Source organism: Lampetra fluviatilis, unplaced genomic scaffold, assembly GCF_964198595.1.
Source record: "Lampetra fluviatilis unplaced genomic scaffold, kcLamFluv1.1 SCAFFOLD_1154, whole genome shotgun sequence".
Taxonomy (NCBI): domain Eukaryota; kingdom Metazoa; phylum Chordata; class Hyperoartia; order Petromyzontiformes; family Petromyzontidae; genus Lampetra; species Lampetra fluviatilis.
The window spans coordinates 1,109-28,919 of NW_027621112.1; the positions used below are offsets into that span (position 1 = coordinate 1,109).

General features: G+C 61.9%; 2 protein-coding genes across 2 annotated transcripts; both read left to right on the forward strand.

Annotated features, from left to right (window-relative positions):
* Positions 1–375: 375 nt before the first annotated feature.
* On the forward strand, positions 376–1,726 carry HSPB7 (heat shock protein family B (small) member 7; the record flags this gene model as incomplete). Its single annotated transcript, XM_078885202.1, has 2 exons — positions 376–506; positions 1,541–1,726. Coding segments are annotated over 2 exons (317 nt in total), but the record flags the coding sequence as incomplete, so codon positions are not given.
* A 4,696-nt stretch (positions 1,727–6,422) lies between these two features.
* LOC144954784 (dnaJ homolog subfamily C member 11-like) lies at positions 6,423–21,105 on the forward strand (the record flags this gene model as incomplete). Its single annotated transcript, XM_078885204.1, has 3 exons — positions 6,423–6,604; positions 11,696–11,825; positions 21,032–21,105. Coding segments are annotated over exons 1-3 (366 nt in total), but the record flags the coding sequence as incomplete, so codon positions are not given.
* Positions 21,106–27,811: the final 6,706 nt, after the last annotated feature.

A 27,811-nucleotide genomic window follows, 5' to 3' on the forward strand; every position in this document is an offset into this window, starting at 1 on the left:
GGTGGGTAGGTGAGTGAGTGGGTGGGTGGGTGGGTGAGTGAATGGGTGAGTGGGTGGGTGGGTGAGTGGGTAGGTGGGTGGGCGGGTAGGTGGGTGGGTGAGTGAGTGGGAGGGTGGGTGAGTAAGTGGGTGGGTGAGTGGGGTGGGTGGGTGGGTGCGTGGGTGAGTGAGTGAGTGGGTGGGTGGGTGGGTGAGTGAGTGGGTGGGGTGAGTGAGTGGGTGGGTGAGTGAGTGGGTGAGTGGTGGGTGGGGTGAGTGTGTGTGTGGGTGAGTGGATGAGCGGATGAGTGAGTGGTTGGGTGAGCGGGCGGGTGAGCCGACTGGATCCATGCCTTCAATCTCCCACAAACCCCTTCCCCTCTACTGACCCCGCAGGCGGGGTGAGCCTGCCGGTGAGGCTGGTGGGTGAGCATTACGAGGTGAGCGTGCAAGTCGGAGAAGGATTCACCCCGGAAGACATCGTCGTCACATCATCCAGCATCGTGACGGAGGTGCACGCAGAGCGGGTGAGTCGCACACTCACTCACCCACTCAACCACTCATTCACTCACTCACTCACTCACCCACTCACTCGCTCAACCACTCGCACACTCACTCACTCAACCACTTACTCACTCACCCACTCACTCGCTCACTCACTTACTCACTCACCCACTCACTCACCCACTCAACCACTTACTCACTCACCCACTCACTCACCCACTCACTCGCTCACCACTCGCACACTCACTCACTCAACCACTTACTCATCCACTCACTCACTCACCCACTCAACCACTTACTCACTCACCCACTCACCCACTCATTCACTCATTCACTCACCCACTCACTCACCCACTCACTCACTCACTCACCCACCTGCTCACCCACTCACTCACCCACTCACTCACTCACCTACCCACTCACCCACTCACTCACTCACTCACCTGCTCACCCACTCACTCACCACTCACTCACCACCCACCCGCCCCCCCCTCCCATTCCCCTCCTCCTCCAAAACCCTCCCCCCCTCTCAATCCCCCCCCCTCCTCCTAACCCCCCCCCCCTACTTCTCTCCCCCCCCATGTCCCCTCCCCCCTCCCCACCACGTCTCCCCCCCCCCCACTTCTCTCCCCCCTCCCCCCACTTCTCTCCCCCCTCCCCCCACTTCTCTCCCCCCTCCCCCCCCACTTCTCTCCCCCTCCCAATCCCCCCCCCCTCCTCCAAATCCCCCCCTCCTCCCCCCCCCCCCACTCCAATCCCCCCCCATGTCCCTCCCCCTCCCCACCACGTCTCCCCCCCCCTTCCTCCCCCTCCCCCCACGTCTCCCCTCCCCTCCCTCCAATCCCCCCCCCTCCTCCAAATCCCCCTCTCCTCCTAACCCTCCCCCCCCACGTCTCCCCCCCCCCCCATGTCCCTCCCCCCTCCCCACCACGTCTCCCCCCCTCCCCCCCACTTCTCTCCCCCCTCCCCCTCCCAATCCCCCCCCCCTCCTCCAAATGCCCCCCTCCTCCTAACCCCCCCCCCGCCCACTTCTCCCCCCTCCCCTCCCCCACCTCAGCTGGCTGAAGATGGCCGCGTGTCGGCGTCGTTCCACCACCGCGTGCGTCTCCCCGATGACGCGGACCCCACGTCACTGGGGGCCGCCCTGGGCCCTGGGGGCGCCCTCACGCTCAGCGTGCGGCGGCGCGCGCCGGGTGCCCTGGGGGCAACACCCGCGGCCTTCCGCTCGCAGGTCACCATCTGAGCTGTGGGGGGGTGGTGGGTGTGTGGGTGGGTGGGTGGTTTGTTAGGGTGGGTGGGTGTGTGGGTGGGTGGGTGGAGTGAGTGAGTGAGTGGGTGAGTGGGTGAGTGAGTGGGTGGGTGGGTGAGTGGGTGGGTGATTGGGTGGGTGAGTGGGTGGTGGGTGGGTGGGTGGGTGAGTGGGTGGGTGAGTGGGTGGGTGAGTGGTGGGTGTGGATGGGTGAGTGAGTGGGTGAGTGGGTGAGTGGGTGGGTGGGTGGTTGAGTGAGTGGGTGGTTGAGTGAGTGGGTGAGTGGGTGAGTGAGTGAGTGGGTGGGTGAGTGGGTGGGTGAGTGGGTGGGTGGGTGGGTGAGTGGTGGGTGGTGGATGGGTGAGTGAGTGGGTGGGTGAGTGGGTGAGTGGGTGGGTGGTTGAGTGAGTGGGTGGGTGGTTGAGTGAGTGGGTGAGTGGGTGAGTGAGTGGGTGGGTGAGTGGGTGGGTGAGTGGTGGGTGGTGGGTGGGTGGGTGAGTGGGTGAGTGGGTGAGTGAACGGGTGGAGTGAGTGGGTGAGTGGTGTGGGTGAGTGGGTGAGTGTGTGGGTGAGTGAGTGGGGGGTGGGTGTGTGGGTGGGTGGGTGAGTGGGTGGGTGGTGGGTGGGTGAGTGGGTGGGTAGGTGGGTGAGTGGGTGGGTGAGTGAGTGGGTGGGTGGTTGAGCGGGTGGGTGAGTCGTGGGTGGGTGGGTGTGGGTGGGGTGGGTGAGTGGGTGGGGTGGGTGTGGGTGAGAGTGGGTGGGTGGGTGAGTGGGTGGGGTGGGTGTGGGTGAGAGTGGGTGGGGTGAGCCCGCGGTTGTGTGCTGTTGGTGAGGAATGATGTTACTGGAAGGTGATTGCCCGCACACACTCACTCACACACCCACTCACCTACCCACTCACTCACCCACTCACTCACCTACCCACTCACTCACCCACTCACCCACTCACCCACTCACTCACCCACCCACCCACTCACTCACCTACCCACTCACTCACCTACCCACTCACTCACCACTCACCCCACTCACACCACTCACTCACCCACCCACCCACCCACTCACTCACCTACCCACTCACTCACGCCACTCACCCACTCACATACCCACCCACCCACTCACCCACCCACTCACTACCCACCCACCCACACACCCACTCACTCACGCACTCACCCACCCACACACCGACCCACCCACCCACTCACCCACCGACTCACCCACTAACCCACTAACACACCCACTCACCCACCACACCACACCCACCCACCCACCCACTCACACACCCACTCACCACCCACACACTCACCCCCACCCACACACCCACTCACCCACCCACCCACCCACTCACCCACCCACCCACTCACCCACCCACCCACTCACCCACCCACTCACCCACCCACCCATCCACTCACTCACTCACTCACCCACTCACCCACCCACTCACCCCACCCACCCACTCACCCACCCACTCACCCACCCACTCACCCACTCACCCACCCACTCACCCACCCACCCACCCACTCACCCACCCACTCACCCACTCACCCACCCACTCACCCACCCACTCACCCACTCACCCACCCACCCACCCACCCACTCACCCACCCACTCACCCACTCACCCACCCACTCACCCACCCACTCACCCACCCACTCACCCACCCACCCACCCACCCACTCACCCACCCACCCACTCACCCACCCACTCACCCACCCACTCACCCACCCACCCATCCACTCACTCACCCACTCACCCACCCACTCACCCACCCACCCATCCACTCACTCACCCACTCACCCACCCACCCATCCACTCACTCACCCACTCACCCACCCACCCACCCATCCACTCACTCACCCACTCACCCACCCACTCACTCACCCACACCCACCCACCCACCCACCCACTCACCCACCCACCCATCCACTCACCCACCCACTCACCCACCCACTCACCCACCCACTCACCCACCCACTCACCCACCCACCCATCCACTCACTCACCCACTCACCCACCCACCCACACACCCATCCACCCACTCACCCACTCACCCACCCACCCATCCACCCACTCACCCACTCACCCACTCACCCACCCACCCATCCACCCACTCATCCACCCACCCACTCACCCACCCACCCATCCACTAACTCACCCACTCATCCACCCACTCACCCACCCACCCACCCACTCACCCACCCACCCACCCACTCACCCACCCACCCACTCACCCACCCACCCATCCACCCACTCACCCACCCACCCACTCTACATGGAGACCTGCGTTCTGTCAGTCTCGCCGCTGCTGCTGTTGCTGCTGCAGTAAAGAATTAAAACTCTGCCCGCTCCAACGAATCTGAGTTCGCGTGCTCTGTGAGTGACCCCTGAGGCTCTGTGAGTGACCCCTGACCCCTGCGAGTGACCCCTGACCTCTGTGAGTGACCCTGACCCCTGTGAGTGACCCCTCCACAGGGGCTCTGTCAGTGACCCCTGTGAGTGACCCCCGACCCCTGTGAGTGATCTCTGACCCCTGTGAGTGACCCCTGACCCCTGTGAGTGACCCCTAACCCCTGCGAGTGACCACTGAGGCTCTGTGAGTGACCCCTGACCCCTGCGAGTGACCCCTGACCCCTGTGAGTGCCCCTTGAGGCTCTGAGTGACCACTGACCCCTGTGAGTGACCCCTGACCTCTGTGAGTGACCCTGACCCCTGTGAGTGACCCCTCCACAGGGGCTCTGTCAGTGACCCCTGTGAGTGACCCCCGACCCCTGTGAGTGACCTCTGACCCCTGTGAGTGACCCCTGACCCCTGTGAGTGACCCCTAACCCCTGCGAGTGACCACTGAGGCTCTGTGAGTGACCCCTGACCCCTGCGAGTGACCCCTGACCCCTGTGAGTGCCCCTTGAGGCTCTGAGTGACCACTGACCCCTGTGAGTGACCCCTGACCTCTGTGAGTGACCCTGACCCCTGTGAGTGACCCCTCCACAGGGGCTCTGTCAGTGACCCCTGTGAGTGACCCCCGACCCCTGTGAGTGACCTCTGACCCCTGTGAGTGACCCCTGACCCCTGTGAGTGACCCCTAACCCCTGCGAGTGACCACTGAGGCTCTGTGAGTGACCCCTGACCCCTGCGAGTGACCCCTGACCCCTGTGAGTGCCCCTTGAGGCTCTGAGTGACCACTGACCCCTGTGAGTGACCCTTGAAGCTCTGCGAGTGACCCCTGCGAGTGACCCTTGACCCCTGTGAGTGACCCCTGACCCCTGTGAGTGACCCCTGACCCCTGTGAGTGACCCCTGAGGCTCTGTGAGTGACCCCTGACCCCTGTGAGTGACCCCTGACCCCTGTGAGTGACCCCTGACCCCTGCGAGTGACCCCTGAGGCTCTGTGAGTGACCCCTGACCCATGTGAGTGACCCTTGCGAGTGACCCCTGACCCCTGTGAGTGACCCCTAACCCCTGTGAGTGACCCCTGACCCCTGTGAGTGACCCCTGACCCCTGTGAGTGGCTCCTGTGAGTGACCCCTGACCCGTGAGTGACCCCTGTGAGTGACCCCTGACCCCTATGAGTGACCCCTGTGAGTGACCCCTGACTCTTGTGAGTGACCCCTGTGAGTGACCCCTGACCCCTGTGAGTGACCCCTGTGAGTGACCCCTCTAGAGGGACGTTTTCCCAACGTTGTCTGCTCCATTCGCACATTCGCGATGAACTAACCAAGATGGACGCCCGACGTGGCACCTGTAATCGGTATCGACGAATCGAGACAAGGGGGAAGGAATCGATTCTCGATTCGTGATTTTATCTTCGACCCCAGCACGGTGCCGGCGTAATCGAACGCGGAGGAGATAATCGAGAATCGATTCAAGCTGGGCCCCTCCCCCCCCGCCCCGTTTAAAACAGTTACTGAATCGATTCCATATTTATCGATTCTTCCCACCGATTCCATTCAACTTTCACCCAGCCCCCACCTGCTCCACCCCCACCTCCCCACATCCAGTGGCCTCGAGTTTTACGACACTTTGCAACATGCCCCGCCTCCCCTCCCCCTTCCTCTACGGCTACCGTAAAGCAGACTCCCTCCCCACCACACCCCCCGCAAGCCAAACACGAGTGACCTCGATCTTTACGACACTTTGCAATAAGCCCCGCCCCCTTCATCTACGGCTACCGTAAAGCAGTCACCCCCTCCGCAACCCATACACGAGCGACCTCGATCTTTACGACACTTATACAACACGCCCCGCCCCCATTCCTCTACGGTTACCGTAAAGCCATCACCCCACCCCACGCAACCCACACACGAGCAACCTCGATCTTTACGACACTTTGCACCAAGCCCCGCCCCCATTCCTCTACGGTCTACCGTAAAGCAACCGTCACCACCAAACCCACCCGCAACCAAGTGACCTCGATCTTTACGACACTTTGCAACACAACCCGCCCCCTTCCTCTACGGCTACCGTAAAGCGGTCAACCCCTCCGCAACCCATACACGAGCGACCGCAATCTTCACGACACTGTCGCAACACGCCCCGCCCCCATTCCTCTACGGCTACCGTAAAGCAACCGCTCACCCCCACCCCCGCAACCAGCACACGAGTTCACTCGCTCTTTACGACACTGTCGCAACACACCCCGCCCCTCTTCCTCTACGGCTACCGTAAAGCAACCGTCACCCCCTCCACCCCCCTCACGTGTTGGTGGTGGAGGTCGTCAATGGCGACTCCGAGGGGTCGTGGTGGTGGTGGTGGTGGAGCTGGTGGTGGTGGTGGTGGTGGAGGTGGTGGTGGAGCTGGTGGTGGAGCTGGCGACCTGCGGCACGACGAGGAGGGGGAGGCCGATGGCGACTTCTACTCCACCCTGAACGTGCGACGTGAGGTGAGTGGGTGGGTGAGTGAGTGGGTGGGTGGGTGAGTGTTTGGGTGGGTGGGTGAGTGGGTGAGTGGGTGGGTGAGTGGGTGAGTGGGTGGGTGGGTGGGTGAGTGAGTGGGTGGGTGGGTGGGTGGGTGAGTGGGTGGGTGGGTGGGTGAGTGGGTGAGTGGGTGGGTGAGTGGGTGAGTGGGTGGGTGAGTGGGTGAGTGGGTGGGTGAGTGGGTGAGTGGGTGGGTGAGTGAGTGGGTGGGTGGGTGGGTGAGTGAGTGGGTGGGTGGGTGGGTGGGTGAGTGGGTGGGTGGGTGGGTGGGTGGGTGAGTGAGTGGGTGGGTGGGTGAGTGAGTGGGTGGGTGGGTGAGTGAGTGGGTGGGTGGGTGAGTGAGTGGGTGGGTGGGTGAGTGAGTGGGTGGGTGGGTGAGTGAGTGAGTGGGTGGGTGGGTGAGTGAGTGGGTGGGTGGGTGAGTGGGTGGGTGGGTGTTTGGGTGGGTGGGTGTTTGGGTGGGTGGGTGTTTGGGTGGGTGGGTGAGTGGGTGGGTGGGTGAGTGTTTGGGTGGGTGAGTGTTTGGGTGAGTGAGTGTTTGGGTGAGTGAGTGTTTGGGTGAGTGAGTGGGTGAGTGTTTGGGTGGGTGGGTGGGTGAGTGTTTGGGTGGGTGGGTGGGTGAGTGTTTGGGTGGGTGGGTGGGTGAGTGTTTGGGTGGGTGGGTGAGTGTTTGGGTGGGTGGGTGAGTGTTTGGGTGGGTGGGTGAGTGTTTGGGTGGGTGGGTGGGTGAGTGTTTGTGTGGGTGGGTGAGTGTTTGGGTGGGTGGGTGAGTGTTTGGGTGGGTGGGTGAGTGTTTGTGTGGGTGGGTGAGTGTTTGGGTGGGTGGGTGGGTGAGTGTTTGGGTGGGTGGGTGAGTGTTTGGGTGGGTGGGTGAGTGTTTGGGTGGGTGGGTGGGTGAGTGTTTGGGTGGGTGGGTGGGTGAGTGTTTGGGTGGGTGGGTGAGTGTTTGGGTGGGTGGGTGGGTGAGTGTTTGGGTGGGTGGGTGGGTGAGTGTTTGGGTGGGTGGGTGGGTGAGTGTTTGGGTGGGTGGGTGGGTGAGTGTTTGGGTGGGTGGGTGGGTGAGTGTTTGGGTGGGTGGGTGGGTGAGTGTTTGGGTGGGTGGGTGGGTGAGTGTTTGGGTGGGTGGGTGGGTGAGTGTTTGGGTGTGTGAGTGGGTGGGTGGGTGGGTGTTTGTGTGGGTGGGTGAGTGTTTGGGTGGGTGGGTGGGTGAGTGTTTGGGTGGGTGGGTGGGTGAGTGTTTGGGTGGGTGGGTGGGTGAGTGTTTGGGTGGGTGGGTGGGTGAGTGTTTGGGTGGGTGGGTGGGTGAGTGTTTGGGTGTGTGTGTGAGTGGGTGGGTGGGTGTTTGTGTGGGTGGGTGGGTGGGTGGGTGAGTGTGTGGGTGGGTGGGTGAGTGTTTGGGTGGGTGGGTGGGTGAGTGTTTGGGTGTGTGAGTGGGTGGGTGGGTGTTTGTGTGGGTGGGTGAGTGTTTGGGTGGGTGGGTGGGTGAGTGGGTGGGTGGGTGGGTGAGTGTTTGGGTGGGTGGGTGGGTGAGTGTTTGGGTGTGTGAGTGGGTGGGTGAGTGTTTGGGTGGGTGGGTGGGTGAGTGTTTGGGTGGGTGGGTGGGTGAGTGTTTGGGTGGGTGGGTGGGTGAGTGTTTGGGTGTGTGAGTGGGTGGGTGGGTGGGTGTTTGTGTGGGTGGGTGAGTGTTTGGGTGGGTGGGTGGGTGAGTGTTTGGGTGGGTGGGTGGGTGAGTGTGTGAGTGGGTGGGTGGGTGTTTGTGTGGGTGGGTGAGTGTTTGGGTGGGTGGGTGGGTGAGTGTTTGGGTGTGTGAGTGGGTGGGTGGGTGGGTGTTTGTGTGGGTGGGTGAGTGTTTGGTTGGGTGGGTGGGTGAGTGTTTGGGTGGGTGGGTGGGTGAGTGTTTGGGTGGGTGGGTGGGTGAGTGTTTGGGTGGGTGGGTGGGTGAGTGTTTGGGTGGGTGGGTGGGTGAGTGTTTGGGTGTGTGAGTGGGTGGGTGGGTGGGTGTTTGTGTGGGTGGGTGAGTGTTTGGGTGGGTGGGTGGGTGAGTGTTTGGGTGGGTGGGTGGGTGAGTGTTTGGTTGGGTGGGTGGGTGGGTGGAGTGAGTGTTTGGGTGGGTGGGTGGGTGAGTGTTTGGGTGGGTGGGTGGGTGAGTGTTTGGGTGGGTGGGTGGGTGAGTGTTTGGGTGGGTGGGTGAGTGTTTGGGTGGGTGAGTGGGTCGGTGTTTGTGTGTCTCTCCGTGTGTCTCCGTGTGTCTCCTTGTCTCTCTCCGTGTCCTCGAATGTCCCCGCGTGTCTCCGTGTGTCTCCGTGTGTCTTTGTTTGTCTCCGTGTGTCACCGTGTCTCTCCCTGTGTCTCCGTGTCACCGTGTGTCTCCGCGTGTCTCCGTGTATCTCCGCGTGTCTCAGCATGTCTCAGCGTGTCTCTCCGTGTGTCTCAGCGTGTCTCAGCGTGTCAACGGGTATCTCTGTCTCCGTGTGTCTCTGTGTCTCTCCGTGTGTCTCCGTGTGTCTCTGTGTGTGTGTCTCAGGGTCTCCGTGTGTCTCCGTGTGTCTCTGTGTGTCTCCGTGTGTCTCCGTGTGTCACCGTGTGTGTCACCGTGTGTGTCTCCCTGTGTCTCCGTGTGTCTCTGTGTGTCTCTGTGTGTCTCCGTGTGTCTCTGTGTGTCTCCGTGTGTCTCCGTGTGTCTCCGTGTGTCTCAGCGTGTCTCCGTGTGTCTCTGTGTGTCTCCGTGTGTCACCGTGTGTCTCCCCGTGTTTCCGTGTGTCTCTGTGTGTCACCGTGTGTCTCCCCGTGTTTCCGTGTGTCTCTGTGTGTCACCGTGTGTCTCCCCGTGTCTCCGTGTATCTCCGTGTGTCTCCGTGTGTCTCCGCGTGTCTCCGTGTGTCTCTGTGTGTCTCTGTGTGTCTCTGTGTGTCTCGTGTGTCTCTTGTGTCTCTGTGTGTGTCACCGTGTGTGTCTCCGTGTGTCTCCGTGTGTCTCCGTGTGTCTCCGTGTGTCTCCGTGTGTCTCCGTGTGTCTCCGTGTGTCTCTGTGTGTCTCCGTGTGTCACCGTGTGTCTCCCCGTGTTTCCGTGTGTCTCTGTGTGTCTCCGTGTGTCTCTGTGTGTGTCACCGTGTGTGTCTCCGTGTGTCTCCGTGTGTCTCCGTGTGTCTCCGTGTGTTTCCGTGTGTCTCCGTGTGTCTCTGTGTGTCTCCGTGTGTCTCCGTGTGTCTCTGTGTGTTTCCGTGTGTCTCCGTGTGTCTCTGTGTGTTTCCGTGTGTCTCCGTGTGTTTCTGTGTGTTTCCGTGTGTCACCGTGTGTCTCCCCGTGTTTCCGTGTGTCTCTGTGTCTCTGTGTGTTTCCGTGTGTCTCTGTGTGTTTCCGTGTGTCACCGTGTGTCTCCCCGTGTTTCCGTGTGTCTCTGTGTGTCTCTGTGTGTCTCCGTGTGTCTCCGTGTGTCTCTGTGTGTTTCCGTGTGTCACCGTGTGTCTCCCCGTGTTTCCGTGTGTCTCTGTGTGTCTCTGTGTGTTTCCGTGTGTCTCCGTGTGTCTCTGTGTGTTTCCGTGTGTCACCGTGTGTCTCCCCGTGTCTCCGTGTGTCTCCGTGTGTCTCCGTGTGTCTCTGTGTGTCTCCGTGTGTCACCGTGTGTCTCCCCGTGTTTCCGTGTGTCTCTGTGTGTCTCCGTGTGTCTCTGTGTGTGTCACCGTGTGTGTCTCCGTGTGTCTCCGTGTGTCTCCGTGTGTTTCCGTGTGTCTCCGTGTGTCTCTGTGTGTCTCCGTGTGTCTCTGTGTGTCTCTGTGTGTTTCCGTGTGTCTCCGTGTGTCTCTGTGTGTTTCCGTGTGTCACCGTGTGTCTCCCCGTGTCTCCGTGTGTCTCTGTGTGTCTCCGTGTGTCTCCGTGTGTCTCAGCGTGTCTCTGTGTGTCTCCGTGTGTCTCCGTGTGTCTCCGTGTGTCACCGTGTGTCTCCCCGTGTCTCCCCGTGTTTCTGTGTGTCTCCGTGTGTCTCTGTGTGTCTCCCTGTGTCTCCGTGTGTCTCTGTGTGTTTCCGTGTGTCACCGTGTGTCTCCCCGTGTCTCCCCGTGTCTCTGTGTGTCTCCGTGTGTCACCGTGTGTCTCCCCGTGTTTCCGTGTGTCTCTGTGTGTCTCCGTGTGTCTCTGTGTGTGTCACCGTGTGTGTCTCCGTGTGTCTCCGTGTGTCTCTGTGTGTCTTTGTGTGTCTCTGTGTGTCTCCGTGTGTCTTTGTGTGTCTCTGTGTGTCTCTGTGTGTCTCCGTGTGTCTCCGTGTGTCTCTGTGTGTCTCCGCGTGTCTCCGCGTGTCTCCGTGTGTCTCTGTGTGTCTCTGTGTGTCTCTGTGTGTCTCCGCGTGTCTCTGCGTGTCTCTCCCCGTGTCTCCCTGTGTCTCTGTGTGTCTCCGCGTGTCTCCGCGTGTCTCTCCCCGTGTCTCCCTGTGTCTCTGTGTGTCTCTGTGAGTCTCTGTGTGTCTCAGCGTGTCTCCGCGTGTCTCCGCGTGTCTCTCCCCGTGTCTCCCTGTGTCTCTGTGTGTCTCTGTGTGTCTCCGCGTGTCTCCGTGTGTCTCCAGGCGACGCAGGAGGAGCTGAAGTCGGCCTACCGCCGTCTCTGCGTGTGTCTCACCGTGTGTCTCCGCGTGTCTCTGTGTGTCTCCGTGTGTCTCTGTGTGTCTCCGTGTGTCTCCGTGTGTCTCCGTGTGTCTCCGTGTCTCCGCGTGTCTCCAGGCGACGCAGGAGGAGCTGAAGTCGGCCTACCGCCGTCTCTGCGTGTGTCTCACCGTGTGTCTGCGTGTGTCTCACCGCGTGTCTCCGTGTGTCTCCGTGTGTCTCCGTGTGTCTCCGCGTGTCTCCAGGCGACGCAGGAGGAGCTGAAGTCGGCCTACCGCCGTCTCTGCGTGTGTCTCACCGTGTGTCTGCGTGTCTCACCGCGTGTCTCCGTGTGTCTCCGCGTGTCTCCAGGCGACGCAGGAGGAGCTGAAGTCGGCCTACCGCCGTCTCTGCGTGTGTCTCACCGTGTGTCTGCGTGTCTCACCGCGTGTCTCTGTGTGTCTCCGTGTCTCCGTGTGTCTCCAGGCGACGCAGGAGGAGCTGAAGTCGGCCTACCGCCGTCTCTGCGTCACCTTCCACCCCGACAAGCACCGGCGGCCTGAAGACAAGGAGCACGCCGAGGGCATCTTCAACCGCATACACACGGCGTACCAGGGTACACACAGCACACACACACAGCACACATACACACACAGCACACATACAGCATACACACACAGCACACACACAGCACACACACACAGCATACACACATACACATACACACTTACAGCATACACACGGCGTACCAGGGTACACACAGCACACACACACACACATACAGCGTACACATACACACAGCATACACACACACACAGCATACACACACACACAGCATACCCACACACACACAGCATACACACACACACAGCATACACACACACACAGCATACACACACACACAGCATACACACGGCGTACCAGGGTACACACAGCACACATACACACACAGCAAACACACAGCACACACACACAGCATACACGCACAGCACACACACACAGCACACACACACACAGCATACCAGGGTACACACAGCACACACACACAGCATACACACACAGCATACACATACACACAGCGTACACATACACACAGCATACACACGGCGTACCAGGGTACACACAGCACACACACACAGCGTACACATACACACAGCATACCAGGGTACACACAGCATACACACACAGCATACACACACACAGCACACATACAGCATACACACGGCGTACCAGGGTACACACAGCACACACACACAGCATACACACAGCGTACCAGGGTACACACAGCACACACACACAGCACACATACACACAGCATACACATACACACACACAGCATACACACAGCATACATACACACGGCGTACCAGGGTACACACAGCACACACACACAGCACACACACACACAGCATACACACATACAGCATACACATACACACACCATACACACATACAGCATACACACGGCGTACCAGGGTACACACAGCACACACACACAGCATACACACGGCGTACCAGGGTACACACAGCACACACACACAGCACACATATACATACACACAGCATACATACACACAGCACACACACACAGCATACACATACACACAGCATACATACACACATACAGCACACACACAGCATACCAGGGTACACACAGCATACACACACAGCGTACACACAGCATACACATACACACACACAGCATACACACACAGCACACACACACAGCATGCACACACAGCATACACACACAGCACACACACAGCATACACACACAGCATACACACACAGCATACACACACAGCACACACACACACAGCACACACACACACAGCATACACACACAGCATACACACAGCATACACACACAGCATACACACAGCATGCACACACAGCACACACACACAGCATACACACACAGCACACACACACACAGCATACACACACAGCACACACACACACAGTATACACACACAGCACACATACACACAGCATACGCACACAGCACACACACACACAGCATACGCACACAGCATACACACATACAGCATACACACACAGCACACACACACAGCATACACACACAGCACACACACAGCATACACACACACAGCACACACACACAGCACACACACACACAGTATACACACATACACACAGCATACGCACACAGCACACACACACACAGCACACACACACACAGCATACACACACAGCACACACACACACAGCATACGCACACAGCACACACACACACAGCATACGCACACAGCACACACACACACAGCATACACACACACAGCATACACACACAGCACACACACACACAGCACACACACACAGCACACACACACACAGCACACACACACACAGCATACGCACACAGCACACATACACACAGCACACACACACACAGCACACATACACACAGCATACGCACACACAGCATACGCACACAGCACACACACACACAGCACACACACACACAGCACACACACACACAGCATACACACACACAGCATACACACACACAGCATACGCACACAGCACACACACACACAGTATACACACACACACAGCATACACACACAGCACACACACACACAGCATACACACACAGCACACACACACACAGCATACACACACAGCACACACACACACAGCACACACAGCACACACACACACAGTATACACACACAGCAACACACACAGCACACACACACACAGTATACACACACACACAGCATACACACACAGCACACACACACACAGTATACACACACAGCACACACACACACAGCATACACACACAGCACACACACACACAGTATACACACATACACACAGCATACGCACACAGCACACACACACACACAGTATACACACACAGCACACACACACACAGTATACACACACAGCACACACACACACAGCATACGCACACAGCACACACACACACAGTATACACACACAGCACACACACACACAGTATACACACACACACACAGCACACACACACACAGTATACACACACAGCACACACACACACAGCACACACACACAGTATACACACACACACACAGCACACACACACAGTATACACACACAGCACACACACACACAGTATACACACACAGCACACACACACACAGTATACACACACACACACAGCACACACACACACAGCACACACACACACAGCATACACACACAGCATACACGCTGTTTCCCCGTGTCTCCCCCGTGTCTCCCCCGTGTCTCACCTTGTCTCCCCCGTGTCTCACCGTGTCTCTTCCCGTGTCTCACCATGTCTCACTCTCTCCCCGTGTCTCCCCGTGTCTCCCCGTGTCTCCCTGTATCTCTCCGTGTCTCCCCGTGTCTCACCATGTCTCACCGTGTCTCACTCTCCCCCGTGTCTCCCCGTGTCTCCCCCGTGTCTCACCATGTCTCACCGTGTCTCACTCTCCCCCGTGTCTCCCCGTGTCTCCCCCGTGTCTCCCCCGTGTCTCACCGTGTCTCACTCTCTCCCCATCTCTCCCCGTGTCTCACCGTGTCTCATTCTCTCCCCATCTCTCCCCGTGTCTCCCCGTGTCTCACCATGTCTCACCGTGTCTCCCCCGTGTCTCACCGTGTCTCACTCTCTCCCCATCTCTCCCCGTATCTCCCCGTGTCTCCCCCGTGTCTCCCCGTGTCTCACTCTCTCACTTATTCACTCTCTCCCCGTCTCTCTCCCCGTGTCTCTCCCCGTGTCTCCCCGTGTCTCACTCTCTCCCCGTGTCTCTCCCCGTGTCTCCCCGTGTCTCACCGTGTCTCCCCGTGTCTCCCCATGTCTCACTCTCTCCCCGTCTCTCTCCCCGTGTCTCTCCCCGTGTCTCTCCCCGTCTCTCTCCCCGTGTCTCTCCCCGTGTCTCTCCCCGTCTCTCTCCCCGTGTCTCTCCCCGTGTCTCCCCGTGTCTCACTCTCTCCCCGTGTCTCTCCCCGTGTCTCCCCGTGTCTCACCGTGTCTCCCCGTGTCTCCCCATGTCTCACTCTCTCCCCGTCTCTCTCCCCGTGTCTCTCCCCGTCTCTCTCCCCGTGTCTCTCCCCGTGTCTCCCCGTGTCTCACTCTCTCCCCGTGTCTCTCCCCGTGTCTCCCCGTGTCTCACCGTGTCTCCCCGTGTCTCCCCATGTCTCACTCTCTCCCCGTGTCTCTCCCCGTGTCTCCCCGTGTCTCACCGTGTCTCCCCGTGTCTCCCCGTGTCTCACTCTCTCCCCGTGTCTCTCCCCGTGTCTCCCCGTGTCTCACCGTGTCTCCCCGTGTCTCCCCATGTCTCACTCTCTCCCCGTGTGTCTCCCCGTGTCTCACCGTGTCTCACCGTGTCTCCCCGTGTCTCCCCATGTCTCCCCGTGTCTCCCCATGTCTCACTCTCTCCCCGTGTGTCTCCCCGTGTCTCACCGTGTCTCCCCATGTCTCCCCGTGTCTCCCCATGTCTCACTCTCTCCCCGTGTGTCTCCCCGTGTCTCACCGTGTCTCCCCATGTCTCCCCGTGTCTCCCCATGTCTCACTCTCTCCCCGTGTGTCTCCCCGTGTCTCACCGTGTCTCACCGTGTCTCCCCGTGTCTCCCCATGTCTCCCCGTGTCTCCCCATGTCTCACTCTCTCCCCGTGTGTCTCCCCGTGTCTCACCGTGTCTCCCCATGTCTCCCCGTGTCTCCCCATGTCTCACTCTCTCCCCGTGTGTCTCCCCGTGTCTCACCGTGTCTCACCGTGTCTCCCCGTGTCTCCCCATGTCTCCCCGTGTCTCCCCATGTCTCACTCTCTCCCCGTGTGTCTCCCCGTGTCTCACCGTGTCTCACCGTGTCTCCCCGTGTCTCCCCATGTCTCACTCTCTCCCCGTGTGTCTCCCCGTGTCTCACCGTGTCTCCCCATGTCTCCCCGTGTCTCCCCGTGTCTCCCCGTGTCTCCCCGTGTCTCCCCATGTCTCACTCTCTCCCCATGTCTCCCCGTATCTCCCCGTGTCTCCCCGTGTCTCCCCGTGTCTCAATCTCTCCCCGTGTCTCCCCGTATCTCCCCGTGTCTCCCCGTGTCTCCCCGTGTCTCCCCATGTCTCACTCTCTCCCCGTGTCTCCCCGTATCTCCCGGTGTCTCCCCGTGTCTCCCCGTGTCTCAATCTCTCCCCGTGTCTCACCGTGTCTCCCCGTGTCTCCCCGTGTCTCCCCGTGTCTCCCCGTGTCTCCCCGTGTCTCCCCGTGTCTCCCTGTCTCTCCCCGTATCTCCCCGTATCTCCCCGTGTCTCCCCGTGTCTCCCCGTGTCTCAATCTCTCCCCGTGTCTCACCGTGTCTCCCCGTGTCTCCCCGTGTCTCACCGTGTCTCCCCGTGTCTCCCCGTGTCTCACTCTCTCCCCGTGTCTCACCGTGTCTCCCCGTGTCTCACCGTGTCTCACTCTCTCCCCGTGTCTCACCGTGTCTCCCCGTGTCTCCCCGTGTCTCACCGTGTCTCCCCGTGTCTCCCCGTGTCTCAATCTCTCCCCGTATCTCCCCGTGTCTCCCCGTGTCTCCCCGTGTCTCCCCGTGTCTCCCCGTGTCTCCCCGTGTCTCACCGCGTCTCCCCGTGTCTCCCCGTGTCTCCCCGTCTCTCCCCGTGTCTCACTCTCTCCTCGTGTCTCCCCGTGTCTCACTCTCTCCTCGTGTCTCCCCGTGTCTCCCCGTGTCTCCCCGTGTCTCCTCGTGTCTCCCCGTGTCTCACCGCGTCTCCCCGTGTCTCCCCGTGTCTCCCCGTCTCTCCCCGTGTCTCACTCTCTCCTCGTGTCTCACCGTGTCTCACTCTCTCCTCGTGTCTCCCCGTGTCTCTCCGTGTCTCCCCGTGTCTCCCCGTGTCTCACTCTCTCCCCGTGTCTCACCGTGTCTCCCCGTGTCTCACTCTCTCCCCGTGTCTCACTCTCTCCCCGTGTCTCACCGTGTCTCCCCGTGTCTCACCGTGTCTCACTCTCTCCCCGTGTCTCACCGTGTCTCACTCTCTCCCCGTGTCTCCCCGTGTCTCACCGTGTCTCCCCGTGTCTCCCCGTGTCTCACCGTGTCTCACTCTCTCCCCGTGTCTCACCGTGTCTCCCCGTCTCTCCCCGTGTCTCACTCTCTCACCGTGTCTCACCGTGTCTCCCCGTGTCTCCCCGTGTCTCACCGTGTCTCACTCTCTCCCCGTCTCTCCCCGTGTCTCACTCTCTCCCCGTGTCTCCCCGTGTCTCCCCGTGTCTCCCCGTGTCTCCCCGTGTTTCCCCGTGTCTCACCGTGTCTCACTCTCTCCCCGTGTCTCCCCGTGTCTCACCGTGTCTCCCCGTGTCTCCCCGTGTCTCACTCTCTCCCCGTGTCTCCCCGTGTCTCACCGTGTCTCCCCGTGTCTCACCGTGTCTCACTCTCTCACCGTGTCTCCCCGTGTCTCACCGTGTCTCCCCGTGTCTCACTCTCTCCTCGTGTCTCCTCGTATCTCCCCGTGTCTCCCCGTGTCTCCCCGTGTCTCCCCGTGTCTCCCCGTGTCTCCCCGTGTCTCCCCGTGTCTCCCCGTGTCCCACACTCTCCCCGTGTCTCCCCGTGTCTCCCCGTGTCTCCCCGTGTCTCCCCGTGTCTCACCGTGTCTCACCGTGTCTCCCCGTGTCTCCCCGTGTCTCACCGTGTCTCACTCTCTCCCCGTGTCTCCCCGTGTCTCCCCGTGTCTCCCCGTGTTTCACCGTGTCTCACCGTGTCTCACTCTCTCCCCTTGTCTCCCCGTGTCTCCCCGTGTCTCCCCGTGTCTCACCGTGTCTCACTCTCTCCCCGTGTCTCCCCGTGTCTCCCCGTGTCTCACTCTCTCACCGTGTCTCACCGTGTCTCACCGTGTCTCCCCGTGTCTCCCCGTGTCTCACCGTGTCTCAGTGTCTCCCCGTGTCTCCCCGTGTCTCCCCGTGTCTCCCCGTGTCTCCCCGTGTCTCCCCGTGTCTCACTCTCTCCCCGTGTCTCCCCGTGTCTCACCGTGTCTCACTCTCTCCCCGTGTCTCCCCGTGTCTCCCCGTGTCTCACCGTGTCTCACTCTCTCCCCGTGTCTCCCCGTGTCTCACCGTGTCTCCCCGTGTCTCACCGTGTCTCACTCTCTCACCGTGTCTCACCGTGTCTCCCCGTGTCTCCCCGTGTCTCACTCTCTCCTCGTGTCTCCCCGTGTCTCTCCGTGTCTCTCCGTGTCTCCCCGTGTCTCACTCTCTCCTCGTGTCTCCCCGTGTCTCTCCGTGTCTCACCGTGTCTCCCCGTGTCTCACTCTCTCCCCGTGTCTCACCGTGTCTCCCCGTGTCTCACCGTGTCTCACTCTCTCCCCGTGTCTCACCGTGTCTCACTCTCTCCCCGTGTCTCCCCGTGTCTCACCGTGTCTCACTCTCTCCCCGTGTCTCACCGTGTCTCCCCGTCTCTCCCCGTGTCTCACCGTGTCTCACTCTCTCACCGTGTCTCACCGTGTCTCACCGTGTCTCCCCGTGTCTCCCCGTGTCTCACCGTGTCTCACTCTCTCCCCGTGTCTCCCCGTGTCTCCCCGTGTCTCCCCGTGTCTCACTCTCTCCCCGTGTCTCACCGTGTTTCCCCGTGTCTCACCGTGTCTCACTCTCTCCCCGTGTCTCCCCGTGTCTCACCGTGTCTCACCGTGTCTCCCCGTGTCTCCCCGTGTCTCACCGTGTCTCACTCTCTCCCCGTGTCTCCCCGTGTCTCCCCGTGTCTCCCCGTGTCTCACTCTCTCCCCGTGTCTCACCGTGTTTCCCCGTGTCTCCCCGTGTCTCACTCTCTCCCCGTGTCTCCCCGTGTCTCACCGTGTCTCCCCGTGTCTCACCGTGTCTCACTCTCTCACCGTGTCTCACCGTGTCTCCCCGTGTCTCCCCGTGTCTCACTCTCTCCTCGTGTCTCCTCGTATTTCCCCGTGTCTCCCCGTGTCTCCCCGTGTCTCCCCGTGTCTCCCCGTGTCTCACCGTGTCTCACCGTGTCTCCCCGTGTCTCCCCGTGTCTCACTCTCTCCCCGTGTCTCCCCGTGTCTCACTCTCTCCCCGTGTCTCCCCGTGTCTCCCCGTGTCTCCCCGTGTCTCCCCGTGTCTCCCCGTGTCTCCCCGTGTCTCCCCGTGTCTCCCCGTGTCTCACTCTCTCACCGTGTCTCCCCGTGTCTCCCCGTGTCTCACTCTCTCCCCGTGTCTCCCCGTGTCTCCCCGTGTCTCCCCGTGTCTCACCGTGTCTCACTCTCTCCCCGTGTCTCACCGTGTCTCACTCTCTCACCGTGTCTCCCCGTGTCTCCCCGTGTCTCACTCTCTCCTCGTGTCTCCCCGTGTCTCCCCGTGTCTCCCCGTGTCTCCCCGTGTCTCCCCGTGTCTCCCCGTGTCTCACTCTCTCACCGTGTCTCACCGTGTCTCACCGTGTCTCCCCGTGTCTCCCCGTGTCTCACCGTGTCTCACTCTCTCCCCTTGTCTCCCCGTGTCTCCCCGTGTCTCCCCGTGTCTCACCGTGTCTCACTCTCTCCCCGTGTCTCCCCGTGTCTCCCCGTGTCTCCCCGTGTCTCCCCGTGTCTCACTCTCTCCCCGTGTCTCCCCGTGTCTCACCGTGTCTCCCCGTGTCTCACCGTGTCTCACTCTCTCCTCGTGTCTCACCGTGTCTCCCCGTGTCTCCCCGTGTCTCACCGCGTCTCCCCGTGTCTCCCCGTGTCTCACACTCTCCTCGTGTCTCCCCGTGTCTCCCCGTGTCTCACCGTGTCTCCCCGTGTCTCCCCGTGTCTCACTCTCTCCTCGTGTCTCCCCGTGTCTCCCCGTGTCTCAATCTCTCCTCGTATCTCCCCGTGTCTCCCCGTGTCTCCCCGTCTCTCCCCGTGTCTCACTCTCTCCCCGTGTCTCCCCGTGTCTCCCCGTGTCTCCCCGTGTCTCCCCGTGTCTCCCCGTGTCTCCCCGTCTCTCCCCGTGTCTCCCCGTGTCTCCCCGTTTCTCCCCGTGTCTCCCCGTGTCTCCCCGTGTCTCACTCTCTCCCCGTGTCTCACCGTGTCTCACTCTCTCCCCGTGTCTCACCGTGTCTCCCCGTGTCTCCCCGTGTCTCACCGTGTCTCCCCGTCTCTCCCCGTGTCTCACTCTCTCACCGTGTCTCACCGTGTCTCACCGTGTCTCCCCGTGTCTCCCCGTGTCTCACCGTGTCTCACTCTCTCCCCGTCTCTCCCCGTGTCTCACTCTCTCCCCGTGTCTCCCCGTGTCTCCCCGTGTCTCCCCGTGTCTCCCCGTGTCTCCCCGTGTCTCCCCGTGTCTCACTCTCTCCCCGTGTCTCCCCGTGTCTCCCCGTGTCTCCCCGTGTCTCACTCTCTCCCCGTGTCTCACCGTGTCTCCCCGTGTCTCACCGTGTCTCCCCGTGTCTCACTCTCTCCCCGTGTCTCACCGTGTCTCCCCGTGTCTCCCCGTGTCTCCCCGTGTCTCACTCTCTCCCCGTGTCTCACCGTGTCTCCCCGTGTCTCACTCTCTCCCCGTGTCTCACCGTGTCTCCCCGTGTCTCCCCGTGTCTCAATCTCTCCCCGTGTCTCACCGTGTCTCCCCGTGTCTCCCCGTGTCTCACCGTGTCTCACTCTCTCCCCGTGTCTCCCCGTGTCTCCCCGTGTCTCCCCGTGTCTCAATCTCTCCCCGTGTCTCACCGTGTCTCACTCTCTTCCCGTGTCTCCCCGTGTCTCCCCGTGTCTCCCCGTGTCTCCCCGTGTCTCACTCTCTCCCCGTGTCTCCCCGTGTCTCTCCGTGTCTCCCCGTGTCTCCCCGTGTCTCACCGTGTCTCACTCTCTCCCCGTGTCTCACCGTGTCTCACTCTCTCCCCGCGTCTCCTCAGTGCTGAGCGACCCGCAGTCGCGAGCCATCTACGACATCTATGGCAAGCGTGGGCTGGAGATGGACGGCTGGGAGGTAACTCTCCATTGCCCTCACGAGCCAACACCAACACCAACACCTCCTGCACCTACACCTCCACCTGCACAGCAGCAGCAGCAGTAGGCAACACCTCCCCCCAACGCCCACACCCACCTGCACCTCCACCTGCACAGCAGCAGCAGCAGCAGTAGGCAACACCTCCCTCCAACGCCAACACCCACCTGCACCTCCACCTGCACAGCAGCAGCAGCAGCAGCAGCAGCCGCCAACACCTCCCCCCAACGCCCACACCCACCTGCACCTCCACCTGCACAGCAGCAGCAGCAGCAGAAGTAGGCAACACCTCCCCCCAACGCCCACACCCACCTGCACCTCCACCTGCACAGCAGCAGCAGCAGTAGCCAACACCTCCCCCCAACGCCCACACCCACCTGCACCTCCACCTGCACAGCAGCAGCAGCAGTAGTAGGCAACACCTCCCTCCAACGCCCACACCCACCTGCACCTCCACCTGCACAGCAGCAGCAGCAGTAGCCAACACCTCCCCCCAACGCCCACACCCACCTGCACCTCCACCTGCACAGCAGCAGCAGCAGTAGTAGGCAACACCTCCCTCCAACGCCCACACCCACCTGCACCTCCACCTGCACAGCAGCAGCAGCAGCAGTAGGCAACACCTCCCGCCCAACGCCCACACCCACCTGCACCTCCACCTGCACAGCAGCAGTAGCAGCAGCCAACACCTCCCCCCAACGCCAACACCCACCTGCACCTCCACCTGCACCTCCACCTGCACAGCAGCAGCAGCAGCCAACACCTCCCCCCAACGCCCACACCCACCTGCACCTCCACCTGCACAGCAGCAGCAGCAGCAGTAGCCAACACCTCCCCCCAACGCCCACACCCACCTGCACCTCCACCTGCACCTCCACCTGCACAGCAGCAGCAGTAGGCAACACCTCCCCCCAACGCCCACACCCACCTGCACCTCCACCTGCACAGCAGCAGCAGCAGCAGCAGTAGGCAACACCTCCCTCCAACGCCCACACCCACCTGCACCTCCACCTGCACAGCAGCAGCAGCAGCAGTAGGCAACACCTCCCTCCAACGCCCACACCCACCTGCACCTCCACCTGCACAGCAGCAGCAGCAGCAGTAGGCAACACCTCCCTCCAACGCCCACACCCACCTGCACCTCCACCTGCACAGCAGTAGCAGTAGCAGTAGCCAACACCTCCCCCCAACGCCCACACCCACCTGCACCTCCACCTGCACCTCCACCTGCACAGCAGCAGCAGCAGCAGTAGGCAACACCTCCCTCCAACGCCCACACCCACCTGCACCTCCACCTGCACAGCAGCAGCAGCAGTAGGCAACACCTCCCTCCAACGCCCACACCCACCTGCACCTCCACCTGCACAGCAGCAGCAGCAGCAGTAGGCAACACCTCCCTCCAACGCCCACACCCACCTGCACCTCCACCTGCACAGCAGTAGCAGTAGCAGTAGCCAACACCTCCCCCCAACGCCCACACCCACCTGCACCTCCACCTGCACAGCAGTAGCAGTAGCAGTAGCCAACACCTCCCCCCAACGCCCACACCCACCTGCACCTCCACCTGCACCTCCACCTGCACAGCAGCAGCAGCAGCAGTAGGCAACACCTCCCCCCAACGCCCACACCCACCTGCACCTCCACCTGCACAGCAGTAGCAGTAGCAGTAGCCAACACCTCCCCCCAACGCCAACACCCACCTGCACCTCCACCTGCACAGCAGCAGCAGTAGGCAACACCTCCCTCCAACGCCCACACCCACCTGCACCTCCACCTGCACAGCAGCAGCAGCAGCAGTAGGCAACACCTCCCTCCAACGCCCACACCCACCTGCACCTCCACCTGCACAGCAGCAGCAGCAGTAGGCAACACCTCCCTCCAACGCCCACACCCACCTGCACCTCCACCTGCACAGCAGCAGCAGCAGCAGCAGTAGGCAACACCTCCCCCCAACGCCAACACCCACCTGCACCTCCACCTGCACAGCAGCAGCAGTAGGCAACACCTCCCCCCAACGCCAACACCCACCTGCACCTCCACCTGCACAGCAGCAGCAGTAGGCAACACCTCCCTCCAACGCCCACACCCACCTGCACCTCCACCTGCACAGCAGCAGCAGCAGCAGTAGGCAACACCTCCCTCCAACGCCCACACCCACCTGCACCTCCACCTGCACAGCAGCAGCAGCAGCAGTAGGCAACACCTCCCTCCAACGCCCACACCCACCTGCACCTCCACCTGCACAGCAGCAGCAGCAGCAGTAGGCAACACCTCCCTCCAACGCCCACACCCACCTGCACCTCCACCTGCACAGCAGCAGCAGCAGCAGTAGGCAACACCTCCCTCCAACGCCCACACCCACCTGCACCTCCACCTGCACAGCAGCAGCAGCAGCAGTAGGCAACACCTCCCTCCAACGCCCACACCCACCTGCACCTCCACCTGCACAGCAGCAGCAGCAGCAGTAGGCAACACCTCCCTCCAACGCCCACACCCACCTGCACCTCCACCTGCACAGCAGCAGCAGCAGCAGTAGGCAACACCTCCCTCCAACGCCCACACCCACCTGCACCTCCACCTGCACAGCAGCAGCAGCAGCAGTAGGCAACACCTCCCTCCAACGCCCACACCCACCTGCACCTCCACCTGCACAGCAGCAGCAGCAGCAGTAGGCAACACCTCCCTCCAACGCCCACACCCACCTGCACCTCCACCTGCACAGCAGCAGCAGCAGCAGTAGGCAACACCTCCCTCCAACGCCCACACCCACCTGCACCTCCACCTGCACAGCAGCAGCAGCAGCAGTAGGCAACACCTCCCTCCAACGCCCACACCCACCTGCACCTCCACCTGCACAGCAGCAGCAGCAGCAGTAGGCAACACCTCCCTCCAACGCCCACACCCACCTGCACCTCCACCTGCACAGCAGCAGCAGCAGCAGTAGGCAACACCTCCCTCCAACGCCCACACCCACCTGCACCTCCACCTGCACAGCAGCAGCAGCAGCAGTAGGCAACACCTCCCTCCAACGCCCACACCCACCTGCACCTCCACCTGCACAGCAGCAGCAGCAGCAGTAGGCAACACCTCCCTCCAACGCCCACACCCACCTGCACCTCCACCTGCACAGCAGCAGCAGCAGCAGTAGGCAACACCTCCCTCCAACGCCCACACCCACCTGCACCTCCACCTGCACAGCAGCAGCAGCAGCAGTAGGCAACACCTCCCTCCAACGCCCACACCCACCTGCACCTCCACCTGCACAGCAGCAGCAGCAGCAGTAGGCAACACCTCCCTCCAACGCCCACACCCACCTGCACCTCCACCTGCACAGCAGCAGCAGCAGCAGTAGGCAACACCTCCCTCCAACGCCCACACCCACCTGCACCTCCACCTGCACCTCCACCTGCACAGCAGCAGCAGCAGCAGTAGGCAACACCTCCCTCCAACGCCCACACCCACCTGCACCTCCACCTGCACAGCAGCAGCAGCAGCAGTAGGCAACACCTCCCTCCAACGCCCACACCCACCTGCACCTCCACCTGCACAGCAGCAGCAGCAGCAGTAGGCAACACCTCCCTCCAACGCCCACCTGCACCTGCACCTCCACCTGCACAGCAGCAGCAGCAGCAGTAGGCAACACCTCCCTCCAACGCCCACACCCACCTGCACCTCCACCTGCACAGCAGCAGCAGCAGCAGTAGGCAACACCTCCCTCCAACGCCCACACCCACCTGCACCTCCACCTGCACAGCAGCAGCAGCAGCAGCAGTAGGCAACACCTCCCCCCAACGCCCACACCCACCTGCACCTCCACCTGCACAGCAGCAGCAGCAGCAGTAGGCAACACCTCCCCCCAACGCCCACACCCACCTGCACCTCCACCTGCACAGCAGCAGCAGCAGCAGTAGGCAACACCTCCCTCCAACGCCCACACCCACCTGCACCTCCACCTGCACAGCAGCAGCAGCAGCAGTAGGCAACACCTCCCCCCAACGCCCACACCCACCTGCACCTCCACCTGCACAGCAGCAGCAGCAGCAGTAGGCAACACCTCCCTCCAACGCCCACACCCACCTGCACCTCCACCTGCACAGCAGCAGCAGCAGCAGTAGGCAACACCTCCCTCCAACGCCCACACCCACCTGCACCTCCACCTGCACAGCAGCAGCAGCAGCAGTAGGCAACACCTCCCTCCAACGCCCACACCCACCTGCACCTCCACCTGCACAGCAGCAGCAGCAGCAGTAGGCAACACCTCCCTCCAACGCCCACACCCACCTGCACCTCCACCTGCACCTCCACCTGCACAGCAGCAGCAGCAGCAGTAGGCAACACCTCCCTCCAACGCCCACACCCACCTGCACCTCCACCTGCACAGCAGCAGCAGCAGCAGTAGGCAACACCTCCCTCCAACGCCCACACCCACCTGCACCTCCACCTGCACAGCAGCAGCAGCAGCAGTAGGCAACACCTCCCTCCAACGCCCACACCCACCTGCACCTCCACCTGCACAGCAGCAGCAGCAGCAGTAGGCAACACCTCCCTCCAACGCCCACACCCACCTGCACCTCCACCTGCACCTCCACCTGCACAGCAGCAGCAGCAGCAGTAGGCAACACCTCCCTCCAACGCCCACACCCACCTGCACCTCCACCTGCACAGCAGCAGCAGCAGCAGTAGGCAACACCTCCCTCCAACGCCCACACCCACCTGCACCTCCACCTGCACAGCAGCAGCAGCAGCAGTAGGCAACACCTCCCTCCAACGCCCACACCCACCTGCACCTCCACCTGCACAGCAGCAGCAGCAGCAGTAGGCAACACCTCCCCCCAACGCCCACACCCACCTGCACCTCCACCTGCACAGCAGCAGCAGCAGTAGCCAACACCTCCCCCCAACGCCCACACCCACCTGCACCTCCACCTGCACAGCAGCAGCAGCAGCAGTAGGCAACACCTCCCTCCAACGCCCACACCCACCTGCACCTCCACCTGCACAGCAGCAGCAGCAGCAGTAGGCAACACCTCCCTCCAACGCCCACACCCACCTGCACCTCCACCTGCACAGCAGCAGCAGCAGCAGTAGGCAACACCTCCCTCCAACGCCCACACCCACCTGCACCTCCACCTGCACCTCCACCTGCACAGCAGCAGCAGCAGCAGTAGGCAACACCTCCCTCCAACGCCCACACCCACCTGCACCTCCACCTGCACAGCAGCAGCAGCAGCAGTAGGCAACACCTCCCTCCAACGCCCACACCCACCTGCACCTCCACCTGCACAGCAGCAGCAGCAGCAGTAGGCAACACCTCCCTCCAACGCCCACACCCACCTGCACCTCCACCTGCACAGCAGCAGCAGCAGCAGTAGGCAACACCTCCCTCCAACGCCCACACCCACCTGCACCTCCACCTGCACCTCCACCTGCACAGCAGCAGCAGCAGCAGTAGGCAACACCTCCCTCCAACGCCCACACCCACCTGCACCTCCACCTGCACAGCAGCAGCAGCAGCAGTAGGCAACACCTCCCTCCAACGCCCACACCCACCTGCACCTCCACCTGCACAGCAGCAGCAGCAGCAGTAGGCAACACCTCCCTCCAACGCCCACACCCACCTGCACCTCCACCTGCACAGCAGCAGCAGCAGCAGTAGGCAACACCTCCCCCCAACGCCCACACCCACCTGCACCTCCACCTGCACAGCAGCAGCAGCAGTAGCCAACACCTCCCCCCAACGCCCACACCCACCTGCACCTCCACCTGCACAGCAGCAGCAGCAGTAGTAGGCAACACCTCCCCCCAACGCCCACACCCACCTGCACCTCCACCTGCACAGCAGCAGCAGCAGTAGCCAACACCTCCCCCCAACGCCCACACCCACCTGCACCTCCACCTGCACAGCAGCAGGAGCAGTAGCCAACACCTCCCCCCAACGCCCACACCCACCTGCACCTCCACCTGCACAGCAGCAGCAGCAGCAGTAGGCAACACCTCCCCCAACGCCCACACCCACCTGCACCTCCACCTGCACAGCAGCAGCAGCAGTAGCCAACACCTCCCCCCAACGCCCACACCCACCTGCACCTCCACCTGCACAGCAGCAGCAGCAGTAGGCAACACCTCCCTCCAACGCCCACACCCACCTGCACCTCCACCTGCACCTCCACCTGCACAGCAGCAGCAGCAGCAGTAGGCAACACCTCCCTCCAACGCCCACACCCACCTGCACCTCCACCTGCACAGCAGCAGCAGCAGCAGTAGGCAACACCTCCCTCCAACGCCCACACCCACCTGCACCTCCACCTGCACAGCAGCAGCAGCAGCAGTAGCAACACCTCCCCCCAACGCCCACACCCACCTGCACCTCCACCTGCACAGCAGCAGCAGCAGTAGCCAACACCTCCCCCCAACGCCCACACCCACCTGCACCTCCACCTGCACAGCAGCAGCAGCAGCAGTAGGCAACACCTCCCTCCAACGCCCACACCCACCTGCACCTCCACCTGCACAGCAGCAGCAGCAGCAGTAGGCAACACCTCCCTCCAACGCCCACAACCCACCTGCACCTCCACCTGCACAGCAGCAGCAGCAGCAGTAGGCAACACCTCCCTCCAACGCCCACACCCACCTGCACCTCCACCTGCACCTCCACCTGCACAGCAGCAGCAGCAGCAGTAGGCAACAC